The sequence below is a fragment of the Natrix helvetica genome, assembly GCF_964273705.1.
Source record: "Natrix helvetica genome assembly, chromosome: 6".
NCBI classification, from domain to species: Eukaryota; Metazoa; Chordata; class Lepidosauria; order Squamata; family Natricidae; genus Natrix; species Natrix helvetica.
The window spans coordinates 24,869,994-24,885,281 of NC_138553.1; the positions used below are offsets into that span (position 1 = coordinate 24,869,994).

General features: G+C 37.0%; 2 protein-coding genes and 1 long non-coding RNA gene across 4 annotated transcripts in view; 2 read left to right on the plus strand and 1 right to left on the minus strand.

Moving 5' to 3' along the window:
* CRY1 (cryptochrome circadian regulator 1) overlaps positions 1 to 15,288 on the plus strand; it is a 301,323-nt gene that overhangs the window by 181,602 nt on the left and 104,433 nt on the right. The window lies entirely within an intron of this gene.
* RIC8B (RIC8 guanine nucleotide exchange factor B) overlaps positions 1 to 15,288 on the plus strand; it is a 33,222-nt gene that overhangs the window by 6,724 nt on the left and 11,210 nt on the right. Inside the window, exons 3-6 of the mRNA XM_081957283.1 lie at positions 2,131 to 2,739; positions 7,373 to 7,467; positions 12,633 to 12,795; positions 13,495 to 13,590. Of these exons, the coding sequence (XP_081813409.1) occupies positions 2,131 to 2,739; positions 7,373 to 7,467; positions 12,633 to 12,795; positions 13,495 to 13,590 (963 nt within the window). The remainder of the gene's footprint in view (positions 1 to 2,130; positions 2,740 to 7,372; positions 7,468 to 12,632; positions 12,796 to 13,494; positions 13,591 to 15,288) is intronic.
* LOC309394308 overlaps positions 1,733 to 15,288 on the minus strand; it is a 53,409-nt gene continuing 39,853 nt past the window's right edge. Inside the window, exon 3 of one of the 2 annotated variants that reach the window (XR_014175721.1) lies at positions 1,733 to 1,808. This is a non-coding gene — a long non-coding RNA (uncharacterized lncRNA). Of the gene's footprint in view, positions 1,809 to 14,431; positions 14,829 to 15,288 lie in introns of those variants that run through there. The other variant, XR_014175722.1, reaches the window with a different exon arrangement.

Below are 15,288 nucleotides of genomic sequence, written 5' to 3' on the forward strand. Positions count from 1 at the left end.
CACCTTTGGTTTGAAGGTAACAGTGTTCCGTGTGCCTTCGGCGTTTAGTCATGCTGGCCACATTACCATGGAGACGTCTTCAGAAAGGGCTGGCTCTTCGGCTTTGAAACGGAGATGAGCACTGCCCCCAAGAGTCGGGAACGACTAGTACAGATATGCGAGGGGAACCTTTACCTTTACCTTAATGTCAAGGACACTAACAGCAAGGATTAGGTAATGTCTTGTAGTCTCACTTTGTGCCATGTAGAATCAATAGTGGGAATGATGTTGACTTTCTACAGTTTGAATGAGTTATATAGAAGCTGGAAAAGGGAGATCAGCAAATTTATTATCTAATTTATTTGTAGAGTTCTTGTGCACTTCATTATAACCATACAGCCTAGTGAAAAGCTACATGCCTCTATTGAGGTCAGTGCATTTAAAAACATGTCCATTTGATGAGCCTCCTATTGAGGATTTAATTAAAATTAAATTGAGAATTTAGAATTGGGATGTTCTTGGTCAAAAAAAAAACCTCAGCATAATAATGAACTATAAAACCTTAAGGTCAATTGAGCATGACACAATGACAACTATTTGTGTAGGAGGCAAGGAACATCATGTACTTGGCAAACAAATCCTAGTGAAACCAAAACACTGGGGACTGCCTGTAGAGTGGCCCAGGTGACATCATTTGAGTTAGATAATTTGGGGTCTTATATTTTGCTTTCCAGTTATTAGACCCTGTTGAAATAATTGCTTGTTTCTGAAGAAGAGGCATACCAAATGGTGGAAGGAGTTTATTGCAGATCAGTTTATTTTAGTTTAGTTTCATTTACATTCTTTTGATAGTAATAACTGTGAAGCTCAGCTAGATTATTGCTGTTCTGGAATACATTTTTAAACTAAAACTTGGATAGTAACATATACAGTATAATATAGTGTTTCTATTTGGTTGACAGTGATTATTCCCAGTGTATGCTTGCACAAAGTTAGCAAAAACAATCCAAAACAAGCACAAGAGTGAAATGGATCACAATTTGGATATAAACCTTGATTCCAGCAGAAATCCATAATGATGAACTGACTATAGATAGTACTGGAGAAATACAAGTTTTTAACTGAGGTGTGAGAGTTTTCATCTCACAAAACACCAAACAGAGAACAGCCTAAGAACTGAACATAAACATTCTGACATGTCCTGATTCTGGAACATACTTTGTATTCTTTTACTCATTGTCTTTGTTATAAAAGTTATTTGTTCAATATAAATAAGATTTTAGATCCGGTTGTGGGTAGAAGTTAGGTTCTTTTAGTGATACTTTTAAGACTTAATAGTAAGCCAGCCCTGGTATGCTCAATAAGTAATCAAGAGTAAAGCTATTCAGGCTTTCTGATTTCATTCCCAAAATATACTTTAGGATAAATGAGAATTTGAACAGAACTTCTATCTGCAGTTCTTTAGAATCATGTTACAACAGAGGTGGTTGGTGGTTCAGATGGTTTAGACCAGTTCGCCAGAACCAGTAGCAGAAATCGCGGGTAGGCCCGCTGCCCTCCCACCCTGGCTCTATGCCGTCCTACTTAGGCATGTTTTTGAGGCTGGGCGCATGCACGGAAGGTGCGCAAGCAAAGTGCGTGCAGGAAGGCACCCACTTCATGCTCGTGTGCATGCAAGATGGGCAGGCATGTGCGGGGCGAACCAGTGGTAACAAAATGTGCAACTCACCACTGTGCTGCAATCATTGTAAAAGTGAGAGGCTTCTTTTTCATTCCTTCATACTCTGAAGCACTTTTCTGGAATTGAATCCACAATATTCCATATCCCTCTTAGATAGAACCAGCAGCCAGGCAAGTAATAAAGGAGAAAAAAAAATATGTCTTGCCTTTTAGAAATAGTGCAAACCACTACATATTTTCATGGACTTAATGGGGCCAAAAATCATTAAAGTATACATTGATGTGTACAAAATAGTCATGTATTAAATGTACAGTATACCTAGTAGACTTTCTATTGAAATAACTTTCTAGCAGTAAACCAGGAAGAGGACACAATAAATATGCATTATAAAGATCATTAACTCTTTGTGATTATGGATTTGTATATTCCAGAGGAAATAATACCTGTTTTTTTCCATCTTCTTTATTTAGCAACTATGTGAAGGAATATTGCGAGTATTAAGCAAAGATATAAACACATCCTATAGAGTCACTTGCCTAGAAGCTCTTCGCATTCTCTCAAGAGACAAGAAAGTCTTAGTTCCTGTAACAACAAAGACCAACATGCAAACCTTGATGAAGCTAGCAAAGCTGGATACTTTGGAAGATCATTTGGAGGATGTGACTGATTTTCCTGTCATCGTGGAAGCTTTAAAATGCCTTTGCAATATTGTTTTTAATAGCCCAGCTGCCCAGAAACTCAGCTTAGAACTGAACTTGGCAGCTATGCTTTGCAATCTTCTGAGAAAATGCAAGAACCAGCAATTTGTGGAAGACATTAAGTGCTTCGATCTACGACTCCTCTTCCTCCTTTCCCTCCTGCACACAGATATCAGATCTCAGTTGCGTAATGACCTCCAGGGATTGCCTCTGTTGACTCAGGCCTTGGAAAGTGCATTTAGCATCACGTGGACAGATAAGTACATCACAGCTGAAGACCAAGAAATGTCACCATTGTCTCTCCAGGAAACGGATTGTGCCATTGAAGCACTGAAAGCTCTCTTTAACGTTACTCTTGACAGCTGGAATGTACACAGTGAGGTAAGGCATGAATTGAGATCATTCCGATCATATATATTTCTGTTTGTAGATTTCTGCATTGATGTTTATGGATGCAGTTAGGTACAGCCCAAAGATGCTGGCAGACCAATAGACAATACGTTTATGCAGAACAAACTACAGGTAGTCCTCGACTTACAACAGCTTGTTAAGTGACAGTTCAAAGTTACAGTGGTATTGGAAAAAGTGGTTTATGATGATTTTTAGACTTACAACCATTGCAGCATCTCCATGGTCATTTTATCAAAATTTGGGTGCTTGGCAACTGACTCGTACTTAGGACGGTTGCAGTGTCCTGAGGTCATGTGGTCACCTTTTGTGACATTCTGACAAGCAAAGTCAAGGGGGAAGCCAGATTCACTTAACAACCATGTTAATAACTTAACAACTGTAATGATTCACTTAACAATTGTGGCTAGAAAGAGCATAAAAAGGGGGTAAAAGTCACTTAACAACATAAATTTTTGGTTTAATTATGGTCATTAGTCAAGAACTACTTGCATATAAAATACTCAGTTACTCTTTCATTCCCAAGTGGCAGCAGTTTAGTTTCACAATAAAACATTATCTCCACCAATAATGGAATACCAAAGGATATATTTACTCTCAATTACACTGGCTTGTAATTAGTATAGACAAGAAGTACCGAACTACTAATGGAAAGAGTAGCCCTTTCCTTTAAGTGTTTATAAACATATCTGATAGGTATTCCTACAACTCCTAGTTAAATATATACATTTCTTTCATTGTGTCCATGCAAACACCAAATTAGTTAGAACAGCAAAACTAACTATTGCAAAGTTAATTCATGTAAAATAATCTATAATAAAGAAAGCTTAAATAAACAGATCAAGGTAAATATCAGTAGGTTAGCATTTCAGAGAAATATATTGTAATGTACAACAAGAAGAAAAATAATACTTAAACTAATAATTCTAGGTATCACTTTCCCAGAAGTTACTTGTATATGAATGCTAAATTGTATTGGGTGCATTTGGATGGCAACATTCTGCCATCACTAATGCCCCAAAGGAGAAAAGTCAAAAACCTACATAAGGAGAATACAAGTGAAAATTATGATCTCAAACCATCTGTTCGTTGATGAATTGCAGTTTCCATCTTTACCTTCATTCCTTATATTGAATGAGAGTGCTGATATTGAAGTAAAGTATGTCTGAAACACAGTAAGTTGTCAGCTCTCAGTGTTATAGGTGAAGAAAAAATAAATAGGAAAGCAGGGAGTAGAAATTCATTATGAGTATCAATCCAATGCCTGTCATTTAGTGATGCAATTAAAAAAAAAAGTATCAGGTTTTCTATGTTTTGAACATCAGTTTTGGGTAATAGGACAAATAGGTTTCTTAAAACAGTTATCTTATTCTAATAGTAGTCCAAACATTCCATTATACTTTTAGAAAACGTCTTGCAGTTTCACTAAACACATATAGTTGTATGCAAGAGGTTAGGCATCTCTGGTTAAATAGCACATTTCAGGGAAACACTAAGTACTGATACAACCTCATCTTACTTCAGAATTAAACATTATGCAGATTTGAATGTGAGTCATTTAGAGGTTTAGAATAAGACGGTAGTGAATATGATAGATGCAGAAGTCTTTTATAAATTTTTACTAAGTACTTTAATTACAAGAGTAAAAACTAACACAAATGGAACTTAGAGAAAGAGAACAGAATGGAAAGAATAAAAAGTGCAAGAAAAAAGTTAAAGAAAAGACAATATATTAAGGAAAAAGAAACCGGTGACTTGCAATATCCCTAAGTACAAATAAATAATTGTTTAATGATATAAGGTTAAGCAGGGGACGTGGTGGCTCAGTGGCTAAGACCCTGAGCTTTTCAATCAGCAGGGTCGGCAGTTCAGTGGTTTGAATCTCTAGTGCTGCATGTGAGCTCCCGTTACTTGTCCCAGCTTCTGCTAACCTAGCAGTTTGAAAGCATGTAAAAATGCAAGTAGAAAAATAGGGACCACCTTGTGGGAAGGTAACAGTGTTCCGTGCGCCTTCGGCATTTAGTCATGCCGGCCACATGACCACGGAGACATTTTCGGACAGCACTGGCTCTTCGGCTTTGAAACTAGCACATACACTATATTGCCAAAAGTATTCGCTCACCCATCCACATAATCAGACTCAGTTGTGAGCGAATACTTTTGGCAATATAGTGTATGTGCGAGGGGAACCTTTACCTTTACCTATAAGGTTAAACAGATACTGTATCTCTTCATCCGCTATTCCATCTCTTATATATAAACAAATTCATAAAACATAAAACTTCAAGTCAGGTATCAGCAAAAAATCCATAAAGAGTTGCCAGAACAGTGCCCAAAACAAGTCTTATTTTAAGCTTGATGAAATAAACAAACTTTACATTTACTTCTAACAATCTTCATCTTTAACTCAATCAACTATTGTAAGATTTTATTTCTCTTCAATTTTTCTTTATCACAAAGCACAGATTTTGTCAAGGCTCTAACAAATCTCTTTTGCACATCCAATAAGAAAATGTTTTGCTGGTCATTCTTTCAGTTTATCATCTATATTTCTCTCTTAAATTTTAAAACTTCAGCCAATTACTTTTGTATATCCAGTAAAGTGTCATTTTCTAAATCATTCTCTTGTCCTATCATTTGTAGTTCTACATTCTTTACTTTCTCTCTCGCCAGATAAAATTTGTTCCACATCTGCCATTCTTTCATTAACATTCTGCAGACATAGTCTATCCATAGAAGCAGGCATCGTTGTTCACAATGTTGATATTGTAGTTAATTTCTGGCTCCATTCTTCAAAGTCCTCTTTTGTTAGAACATTTTATAAATCCCAGTATTAATATCAGGCTTGTATTTTCTTTCTTCTGCTTGAAATCTTTAGTTCCTCTAGCGTCCAGTGTCTAAAATCATTTATCTTTTGTTGTGATTTGTAATTGCCAAGATAGGCAAAAATAAATCTTTCCCATGAAAAGTTTTTGTTTTTTTATAGTTAATTCCAAAACCCCATAGTAAAAAAAAAAAGAATCCAAATTTATCTGGATTCTTAGATCAAAATCTTACTTAGCTTTTTGCAGTACATTTCAAACCGTTTAAGTTCTTAAGCTTGTAACTGATTTTTCTTTTTCTTTTTTTTAGAGTAGAATATAAACTTACCCAAAGAAGACTTTTCAAACTTGTCATTTTAAGATAGTTAATGGGTCATTTTTGAAAAGAATTAGAAAGTGAAGTTTGCAGATTTAGTAGGTTTCAAAAAGGCTGTGCCACCGTCATAAGCAAGATGGCTAATCCTGGTCATCCTAATAATAATCCTCCTGGCACTCAAATTGCAGAAAACGGCATTATCTTTGTTAGGAACAGCTATCCAAAGCACTTGTGAGCAATCTCTCATTCTTTCCTCATCCGGAGAGATTGCAAGGAACTGGTCTCCTGATCCCTTCCTTGGTTTTTGCCTCATCTTTACTTTATCTTCAGTTCACCATACCACTTCAGACAACTATGGTAAAGTGATAAGTTTCCAATTATTGCCTTACTAAAACATTCAGCCTCTTTTCAGCTTCAGTGTACAGCATCAACTTTGAACATATCCAACTCTGTTAATTAACCAAATTTAAAGTTGAATAATGAGTTTTAGAATAGCCTTTAAAAAGGTCAGCAAAGTTGGTGCTGATCCAACTTAATCAACTTAACTTAAACTCTTCATTCTGGACTAGTGTACCTTCTGATTAGTTTTCAAGGGCAGCCCCATATAAACATATTGCAGTAATCCAATCCAAAGATAACCAAGATATGTGTGACTGTGAATAGAAGCTTTTCATTCTTTCAGTTACCAAAATGCTCATTGGAATTGGAGTTGTGCAAAGGTTCTTCGGTAAGTCTCACAGTAAGAAAAAACAAACAAACAAACAAGCAATGCAATAAATGCTAAATTTTTAGAAAGTTGCTGCATCTCTTTGTTTATCCTGTAGAGGTTGTATCAGGTTTTTATTCCCTCATAGATTCATTGAAACATATAACTTGACCAGAGGGATATTTTTGAAAAATAAAGTTTTCTCGGTTCAGAAATCTTTTTCAATAACCATTTATGGATGGTTGGTTAGATTTTTTAAAAAAGTAAATTGGAGCACCTGAACCAAATCTATGGATAGTGTCAGAGAAAGATGTAGCCAAATCTACAATTTTAATTCCAAAATTTGCTGAATAGTATTAGTCCGGGAATAGCTAGATTAAATGTGAAAAGTAGAGCTAACCAATCCAAAACTAGAAAAAAATAGAGCCAAGGAAGCTGGATTTTGGCATTTATAAGGATTGGTTGCTTTATATAAATCTCGCTTAACGTTGAAAAGAATAATGGACACAAGTGACATACTCCTGCGTGAATAACAGTGCTATGGAATGGTGCAGTTTATGGGATGGTGGGAGGCTGCTTGCTTTCAAAAACATGTAGTTTAAAACAAGAATAATCCAAAGTATGTGGATCAAGAGCTTTCAGATTGATAAGAATACCATAATGTGATTGTCTTCTTTTAATGTCTTCTTTTCATGATTCTGAATTTCTGCTTTGGAGCTTTCATAATATAATATGTTCCTCTTCATAATTGGATTTATACAGAATGATTCTCATGAATTTCGTTATATGACTGCCATTCTGCGTCATTGCTTATTGACTCTGGGCCCTACTGAAGATAAAACTGAAGAATTACATAGGTTAGTGAAATTACAAATCCAGTTGTCCTTAAAATGACGTTCTAGTTAAGTCTAGTGCTCAGCTATTATATCTAAATGATGATTGTTAGTGTTTTTCATACATAGTGGACACAGCTTCCATAAGTTTTAATATTATGATTAATATTACAGATCCTGAAACAATTGGCCTCTTCTTAAAGTAGTCACTTAATTCCTGGGATTTTATGTAATGAAAGCATGGCTGACCACCCAAACTTTTGTTGAAAACTAAATTAATATAATGAGAGATTGCTTGCTTAATATTGTATAGCATGATTTATGTTTTACTCCAATATTGTTATAACACAGATTTGTCCAATAACTTCCATATTTTTTCTCTAAACATTTTAGAAAAGAATTGTCACTATTAACAATTTAAGGATTTTTTTCTGTAAACTTCTAGTTTTAGACCTTTTAAAGCTACCGGCATACAAAAAGCCACTTGCAAAAATCTTCCAGTTTTTTTAAAGTAGGAAACCACGGGATGGTTCTACAATTAATGATTTTTTATAGTAGATGAGTTTAGTAGATGAATGTCATTCCAGGGGGAGGTTGTTCCCTTGCGCATGTGCCATGACAGAGAAGGTATATCCCCCGAGCCCCATTAGACTCACAGGCTGGATGTGGCCCACAGGATGCTTAAATCTGACCCATGGGGCCAGCCTGTAAATAGTAAATGACTGCCCTGCGGTGCCTTTGGCAGCCAAAATGGGGTGCATTTTGTGTGTGTGTGTGTGTGTGTGTGTGTGTGTGTGTGCTCCGTGCCCCATTTTTGGCCTGGACAGTCTGCTGCAGCACTCTGCTGGACAAAATGGGGTGGGGGAGGGGCATGGACAGTCTCCTGCAGTACTCTGGCATGTTTTGGTCAGCAAAGTTCTACAGGAGGCCATCAAAGCCAAAAACGGGGTGCGGGGTGTGTATGCGTGTGTGGCCCCCATGCCCCGTTTTGGCTGGCAGGGTGATGCAGGAAAGTCCAGGCTGAAAATGGAGTGTGGGGGCTGCGCGTGGCCCATTTTGGCCAGCAGGGTACTGTAGGAGGCCATCCAGGCTGAAAATGGGGTCCGGGCAGGCCCTGCGCTCTGTTTTGACTGGCAGGGTGCTGCAGGAGGCGTCCGTCCCATCTCCCATACACACACACACACCCTTTCCTGGCCCACCGAGTAGAACTACAATGGTGATCTGGCCCTTGAAGAAATCCAGTTTGACATCCTTGCATTAGATGATATAGAAGCAACCTGAAGGACGTTTAGTCTGTGGGCTACAGGCAGAAAGCATTGGAGACTAGTAATCTCACAAGCCCTGGGGCATGTGGGACTTTAAAAGTAACAACCTGCATATTGAATTGCATCCAGAAACCTCCTGGAAGCCAGTGCAGCTCTCATAGCAGTGTTGTTACATGGGTGTGTCACAGTGTGCCCAAAACTGCATATGCTGCCACATTCTGGAAAAATTGAATCTTCCAAATGCTTTTCATATAGAGAGCATTTTAGTGGTTGAACTGTCAAGTAAAGACCTTAATGAGTTGTGAGCAGCAACTCCCATGGGTACAATTGGTGCACCAAATTCAGTTATGCAAAGCCCCTTTTGACCATAGTTGCCAGGAGCCACAAGAAATCCCAAGTTGGACATCAGCTCTTTCTGCTACCCCATCCAAGTTAATGATGGAAAATCCAGATCCAACAGGTTCAGGTTCTGACCCACAGTCATTTTGTTTTAGGGTTCAGTTGGAAGGTTGAGTTAAAACTCATTCTTTCCCATCCAGATTTTCATAGCCTCCAATCACTGGGAAAGAATCTCAGTGGCATCTTTTGGATAAAACTGGTTTCAGAAGCCATAATGATAGCGTATTCTCTCCAGCTTTTCCCTGAAATCCCTGTCAGTCGAAAACTTTAAAATGAACATATATTAAATCTTATTTTTTGTATATCGGATACTTGATTCATTGTTCTTAAATTGCGACAGTAAAGGCTCTGTTTAAACAGTATTTCAAAATTTATACTTTACTGCCACACTTATTTATTGCTGTTATTCTTCTAATGTAAATACCCGGGAGATAACCTAAACTTTTCATTGCATAACTCTTCATTGTTTGGGAGAGCAATTGTGAAAAACAGGATTTATATCCAGGTAAGATCTTAAGAAAAATCCCATACTGCCCAATTTTTTTAGAATTAAGGTAGTTCAGTGAAATGGTGTACCCGAGTAACATAAAAAAAATGTAGAGTGTTTGACAAAGACCTCAATATTCACAAGTTACTAAAAAATAAACTCAAATAATGCTTGTCTCACACTATATACAAATCAATCAGTCAGTCACTTCTTAGCTTTTTGGCTAAAATTAAGTGTAATATAGATTTCAGATCATGGAAAAAGCCTTTGCTTAGACTTTGGTGAGCTGTTGAATATCAGGAAAGTGCAGGCAGAGAGAAGTCGGACGTTGGGGGAGCTTCATCACTGCAGGCTCTTAAGAAGAGATTGGACTACCATTTGTCAGAAATGGGGTCTCCTGCTTCGGCAGGAGGTTGGACTAGATGACCTACAAGGTCCCTTCCAACTCTATTAATCTGTTATCCATTCATTTGTTCTCTAGTTCCCTTTTGTAAAGTGATTCTTTCAAGTATGCCTGGAAGGTCACGAATGTAATTTTAAAGAGTGTGAATGGAGACTTTAAAGTATATTCTGATATTACTTTTTAATGTAATTCCTAAGAAAAACCCGAAGGGAAGGAAGGCTCTCTTTTAAATGTCTCTTAAAAATATAAATTTAAATTCATAAAAAATGTAGAAAATTCATCTTATTAATTTAAATTTGTATTTATAGAGTTTTTAAAAAAGATTTCCCCTTCATTAATTAAGAATGAGTATAGTAAAGAGGTTATTTTGGGTCGATGCATTCCGTCATATAAAAATAGCCAACTGCAGACAATTTCAGTGAAGTAAGTTATGGTAAACGTCACGTTTGCCCACTCTGAAGATTTTAATCACAGCTTTCGCTAGTGCTAAAGTGTTGTTTGCTTTCACGTTTGCATATCAGGAGGGGGCTGAGAGCCTGAGTAGGTAGATGTCATGTCCCTGTGATTAATGATCTTTAGGAAACTGAGAGAGAAAATAATATACGCAGCATTTCTACCCCCTGGAGAAGGAATGCAAACACTATTGTGCCGATCTGTGCATAGTCAGTGACTTCCTGGTAGGTGGAGAATTTCATACACTCCTCTGCCACAAATAAAACTGTCAGGTGGAGTGACAAAGTTCACAAAGCCAGACTCCAGTTATTGAAAAGAATAACTCGAGCACAGTGATCCAGAAAATTAATTTGGTAGGTGTTTGAGAATACCATTGCTTCATAAGAAACCAGAAAAAGGAGCTTTCTGTGGAAATGATCCGGGCTTCTTTTATTTTTCTGAATTAAAATCCTATTGTTCTTGACCAACTCTTGTTTTGCTTCAAGCAGATTATTTTGTGAAAAGGGAAACTCAATCCCATATGTGTTAAGCATTTCAATTTGTCCTGCTTTAAGGGAGTTTTTAGAAAAGCACTGGCGGAAGAGAACAAAGTATAGTATTTGTAGACAGATGTAGTAAAATTCTTGCTTTAAATGAAATAAGGGATCCGAATACACCAGCCTATAACTCTAACTAATACGTGAACAATAACAATGCTATTGTAGTTTAAGGTGAGTTGGTTTAGACCAGTGGTGGGATTCAACCAGTTCGCACCACTTCAGGAGAACTGGTTGTTAACTTTATGAGCAGTTTGGTGAACTGGTTATTGGAAGAAATAATTAGGGCAGAGAACTGGTTGTTAAATTATTTGAATCCCACTGCTAGTTTAGACTTAGAGAAAAAGTTAATGGACCAAATGACTTTGGGGTGGAGGGTATAATATAAAATGCAAATGCTTATTTGCAGAATTTTGAAAATGCTAACCAGCAGTAACTTCCCACATGGATATGCCATACAGTAATTTACAGTATACATAATATGCATCGTAATAATATACAGTGTAAACATAATGTAAAAGAAAAGAAAATTTAAAAATTAAATGCAATATATGATAAACAGGTTAAAAAAAAAAGAATAAGAACTGTTGTGATTTATAGCTATGGGCGATAAAATCTCACTTAAATCAGCAGTTCCAAAAATGCCTGTTAAAATAAAATAGTCCTTGCCTCCTGTTAAAAGACCCTAATGTTGGTGTCAAATATACCCTTCTGGAGTGTTCCAGAAATGGACTGCTGGTGTTGAAAATGTCGTTGTCTTTATCTCATCTTACCTTACCTTATAGGATTGGAGAACCTGAAAGAATGAAAGTCCTTAATGAAGGTCTCAGTGTGGGACAGTTTCTCAACCTTGGCAACAATAAGATATGTGGACTTCAACTCCCAGAATTCCCCAGCCTGCATGTTGACTGGGGAATTCTGGGAGCTGAAATCTACACAACTTCAAATTGCCAAGTTTGAGTAATACCGGTTTTAAGGACAATATGAGCCTCAAACCTTTAGGAGTTTATAATTTAAATTTGGCCCAGAAGTATACTAGCAATCAGGACACATGAGAAAGCACAGGCATTATATTTCATCAGCTTTTGAACTAGATTCCAAGGCAATTCCATATATAGTGCATTGCAATAATCTAAGTGTAACGTTACCAGAATACCTTTGTTGAGTGGTGTGGTGGATTGGATTCGATGTTTACTTATATGCCACAGAGAATATAAAAACGATGATGTGATCAGGCAGCTGCTTTTTCCATGACCATCTTTCAGTCTAAATCTTGGGTGACAGAAGAAGCAAGCTAGCAGAAGCAACAATTTGCACACTGCTTCTAGGCAGCATTGTGGCGTGGCTAAGCTTTTGCTTGCTTGCTTCTGTACTCTTCCCTAAAAGTGGCAGAATTCATAGCCAAGACGCTTCTGGGTTTTGATTCCATATTGCATCCTGAAAATACAATACAACTGTTTAGTGAATTACTGAAAATATGAATTAGAAAAGTTTATAAACCAGTAACTTGTGGTATTGAGGTGCATTAGTTGTTCTGTAAAATTATAACATTATAATCCGTGCTGTTAACACCCACGTTTCAAGGGCTTCATTCCCATATTATGCACAAAAGCATTTTCAGAGTGATTTTTAAAAAATTCTTTCAGCAACGCAATCAACCTGTTAAGCAACGTTCCAGTCTCTTGCTTGGATGTCCTTATCAGTCCCTCAACTCAAGAAGAGGCAAAGGAAACTGATGTGAAATACAATGGCATGAATATGGATGCTATTCAGGTGCTTTTGAAATTCATGGAGAAGAGAATTGACAAGGTAAAAACATTTGAATTTGGGAACCTTGTTTCATTATTTGCATCGTAATGCTGCTTGAACTTTAATTGTGTAGCATTATAGAATGCTTCTTAACCCAAATAGGCCATGCGTACAAATCCCCAAGTTTTAAATGTTTAAAAACAAATCAAGGTTTGTTGATTTGGCAGGGCCATGGGAAATACACTATCGTGGAACAACTTGATTATTCATCTGAATACCCAAACACGAACTAAAAGTCTGACTCAGTGTCGCAATTTCAGCTGGTTTGTTCAGAATCTTCAGATTTACATTCTTTGGGAAGTGCAAAATATAAATAATTTCCTGCCTATCTTCGCTTTATTTATTTTCAGTAAAAAGTATTGATTGACACCCTACTTAATACTCTGCTCAGAAATGCAATGTAGACTTAATTTATTCGTTGCAATCAGGGGGATGTTATGGATGTTCCTGTATCTGGCAAAACATCACACTGGGGGACCTTGTTTAGTCATAGCTGCTTGTGTGTATCCTGTGAGCTTCCAGATACAGAGATTTTAAATATTTTTTAAAAAAAATATGATTTTACATTTAAAAATGTTTTAAAGTTTGGATGAACTACCATGGAAAAGGTGGTCTTATCTATTTATAATAAGAGTTTTGTGTGCCATAGCATTTGAGTCGTGTTGTTGGAGAAATATTGCTAAATTCTTTATTCTTTAGGGGAGCAGCTATAGGGAAGGCCTCACTCCAGTGCTCAGTTTACTAACAAGATGCTGCCGGTCCCATCGGAACATTAGGAAGTTTATTAAAGCTCAGGTGAGACATGGGTGTATTCAAAAACTACAATGTAGTGGAATCTCTTGTATTGAATATGTATAAATATTAGTTTCTATTTATTAAAGAATCTGATCTTTCTTCGCGGTTTTTTTTTTTTTTTGCACTAGATGTGTAGGGCACCACAAAGCTGAATAAGGAATATATAAACAAATGAACCGTGCAACGTGTATGTTTTCTTAAAAGTAAATATGAACTTCATTCAGTGGAACTTGTTTACAACGTAGGCAGCCTAAAACAACTATTTAGAAGAAATGGAAAATGATATGCAGATAGTCCTCATTTAACAGTGCTAAATGGGAAAAGAAACATGTGAGCCTGCCGTTTAGCAACAGCAGTCCTGGTTTTCGATGTTAAGTGAGGACTGCATGATCGCTGCTTCCAGCTTCCTTCCAGTTTCCCAATTGATTTTGTTTGTGAGAAGCCAGCAGCGAAAGTCATGAATCATGATCAGGTGCCAAGTGCCTGAATCATGATCCCGTGACTTCAGGGATACTATGATGGCTGTACAAGATCCTTTCCTAACTATCATTCATTCAGCACCATAATGTGAAGTGCCAGAGAACCAGGCAGTTCAAATGGTTATAAAGATGTATTGCAAGCTTAAGCTCTCTACAAGAATCTGAGCTACTAACAGTCAAAATAATGTAGATAAGAGTCAAAGCCCAAGGTGAGCTGGACTTAGATCTCTTGTGGGTGTGAAAAGATTCATGACTGATGATGTGTTTGACCCCTCTCTCTGGCTCAGCCTGATCATCTCCTAAACATAATAAGTTTGAATGTTTACTGAATGAGTGATTATTAAATGAGGAAAACTTGTACATTCACACGAGCATAAAAGAAACAGTGTTAAAATTGCTGAATCATAAAAAATAGCCTGTTTTTATTAAGATTATGTTCATCCCAGATGTTTTCATTTAAGGCTGCAGAGTGATACAGTTTTAGTGTCAGCGTTCCAAATATCATGCAGAATTAAATCAGAGTCCAAGGCAGAGCTATCCTTAAAGTTCCAATTTAATAAGACAGACATGTTGTCAACAAACTGTGGAATCCCAAATCTAAAAGCTTCCTGGGATTCCACTCAGTTGAAAGTTCATGATCTTATCCCCACACCCATAAATCCATCACATGGTCCAATCTTCTTCGGCCATGCTGGCATCTCCACCCAGCTGGTCCCGGTCAGGTGCAGAGGTGCAGAGACAAAAGATGACCTTGAGCTTCTAGAAAGGAATGACAACAACACATTCCACAATTCTACTCCTTTCTATTCCCCCTCCCAATTACTACACTAATGAAACAGCATAATGAAATAATAGAGAGTGTGGCAGGCCAAAGATCCTAAAAAGGAATATAACTGCAGACCTGACAGTTAGACCATTCTGAGGAGGGAAGGATTACATTACCCAAGCCCACAATAAAAAGCCTTTTGTTGTTTCTCCTAGACATCTAAGTTCTGATTGCTTGGAAAAATAATAAAATGTGTTTGTGTTCTAGAAGGAAATGGGTTCAAAGGTAACATTTATAAGAAGCAACATGCATACTTGAATAGGATAGTGGCATGTGTCATATGGTTTCAAAAATGGAGTCACATTCTTTTTTAGAACAGAAATTTAATGACCTCCTTCTTCTCTCTCACCCAATTAAGGATAAGCCCCTCATAGCAATTTTTATATCATTAAG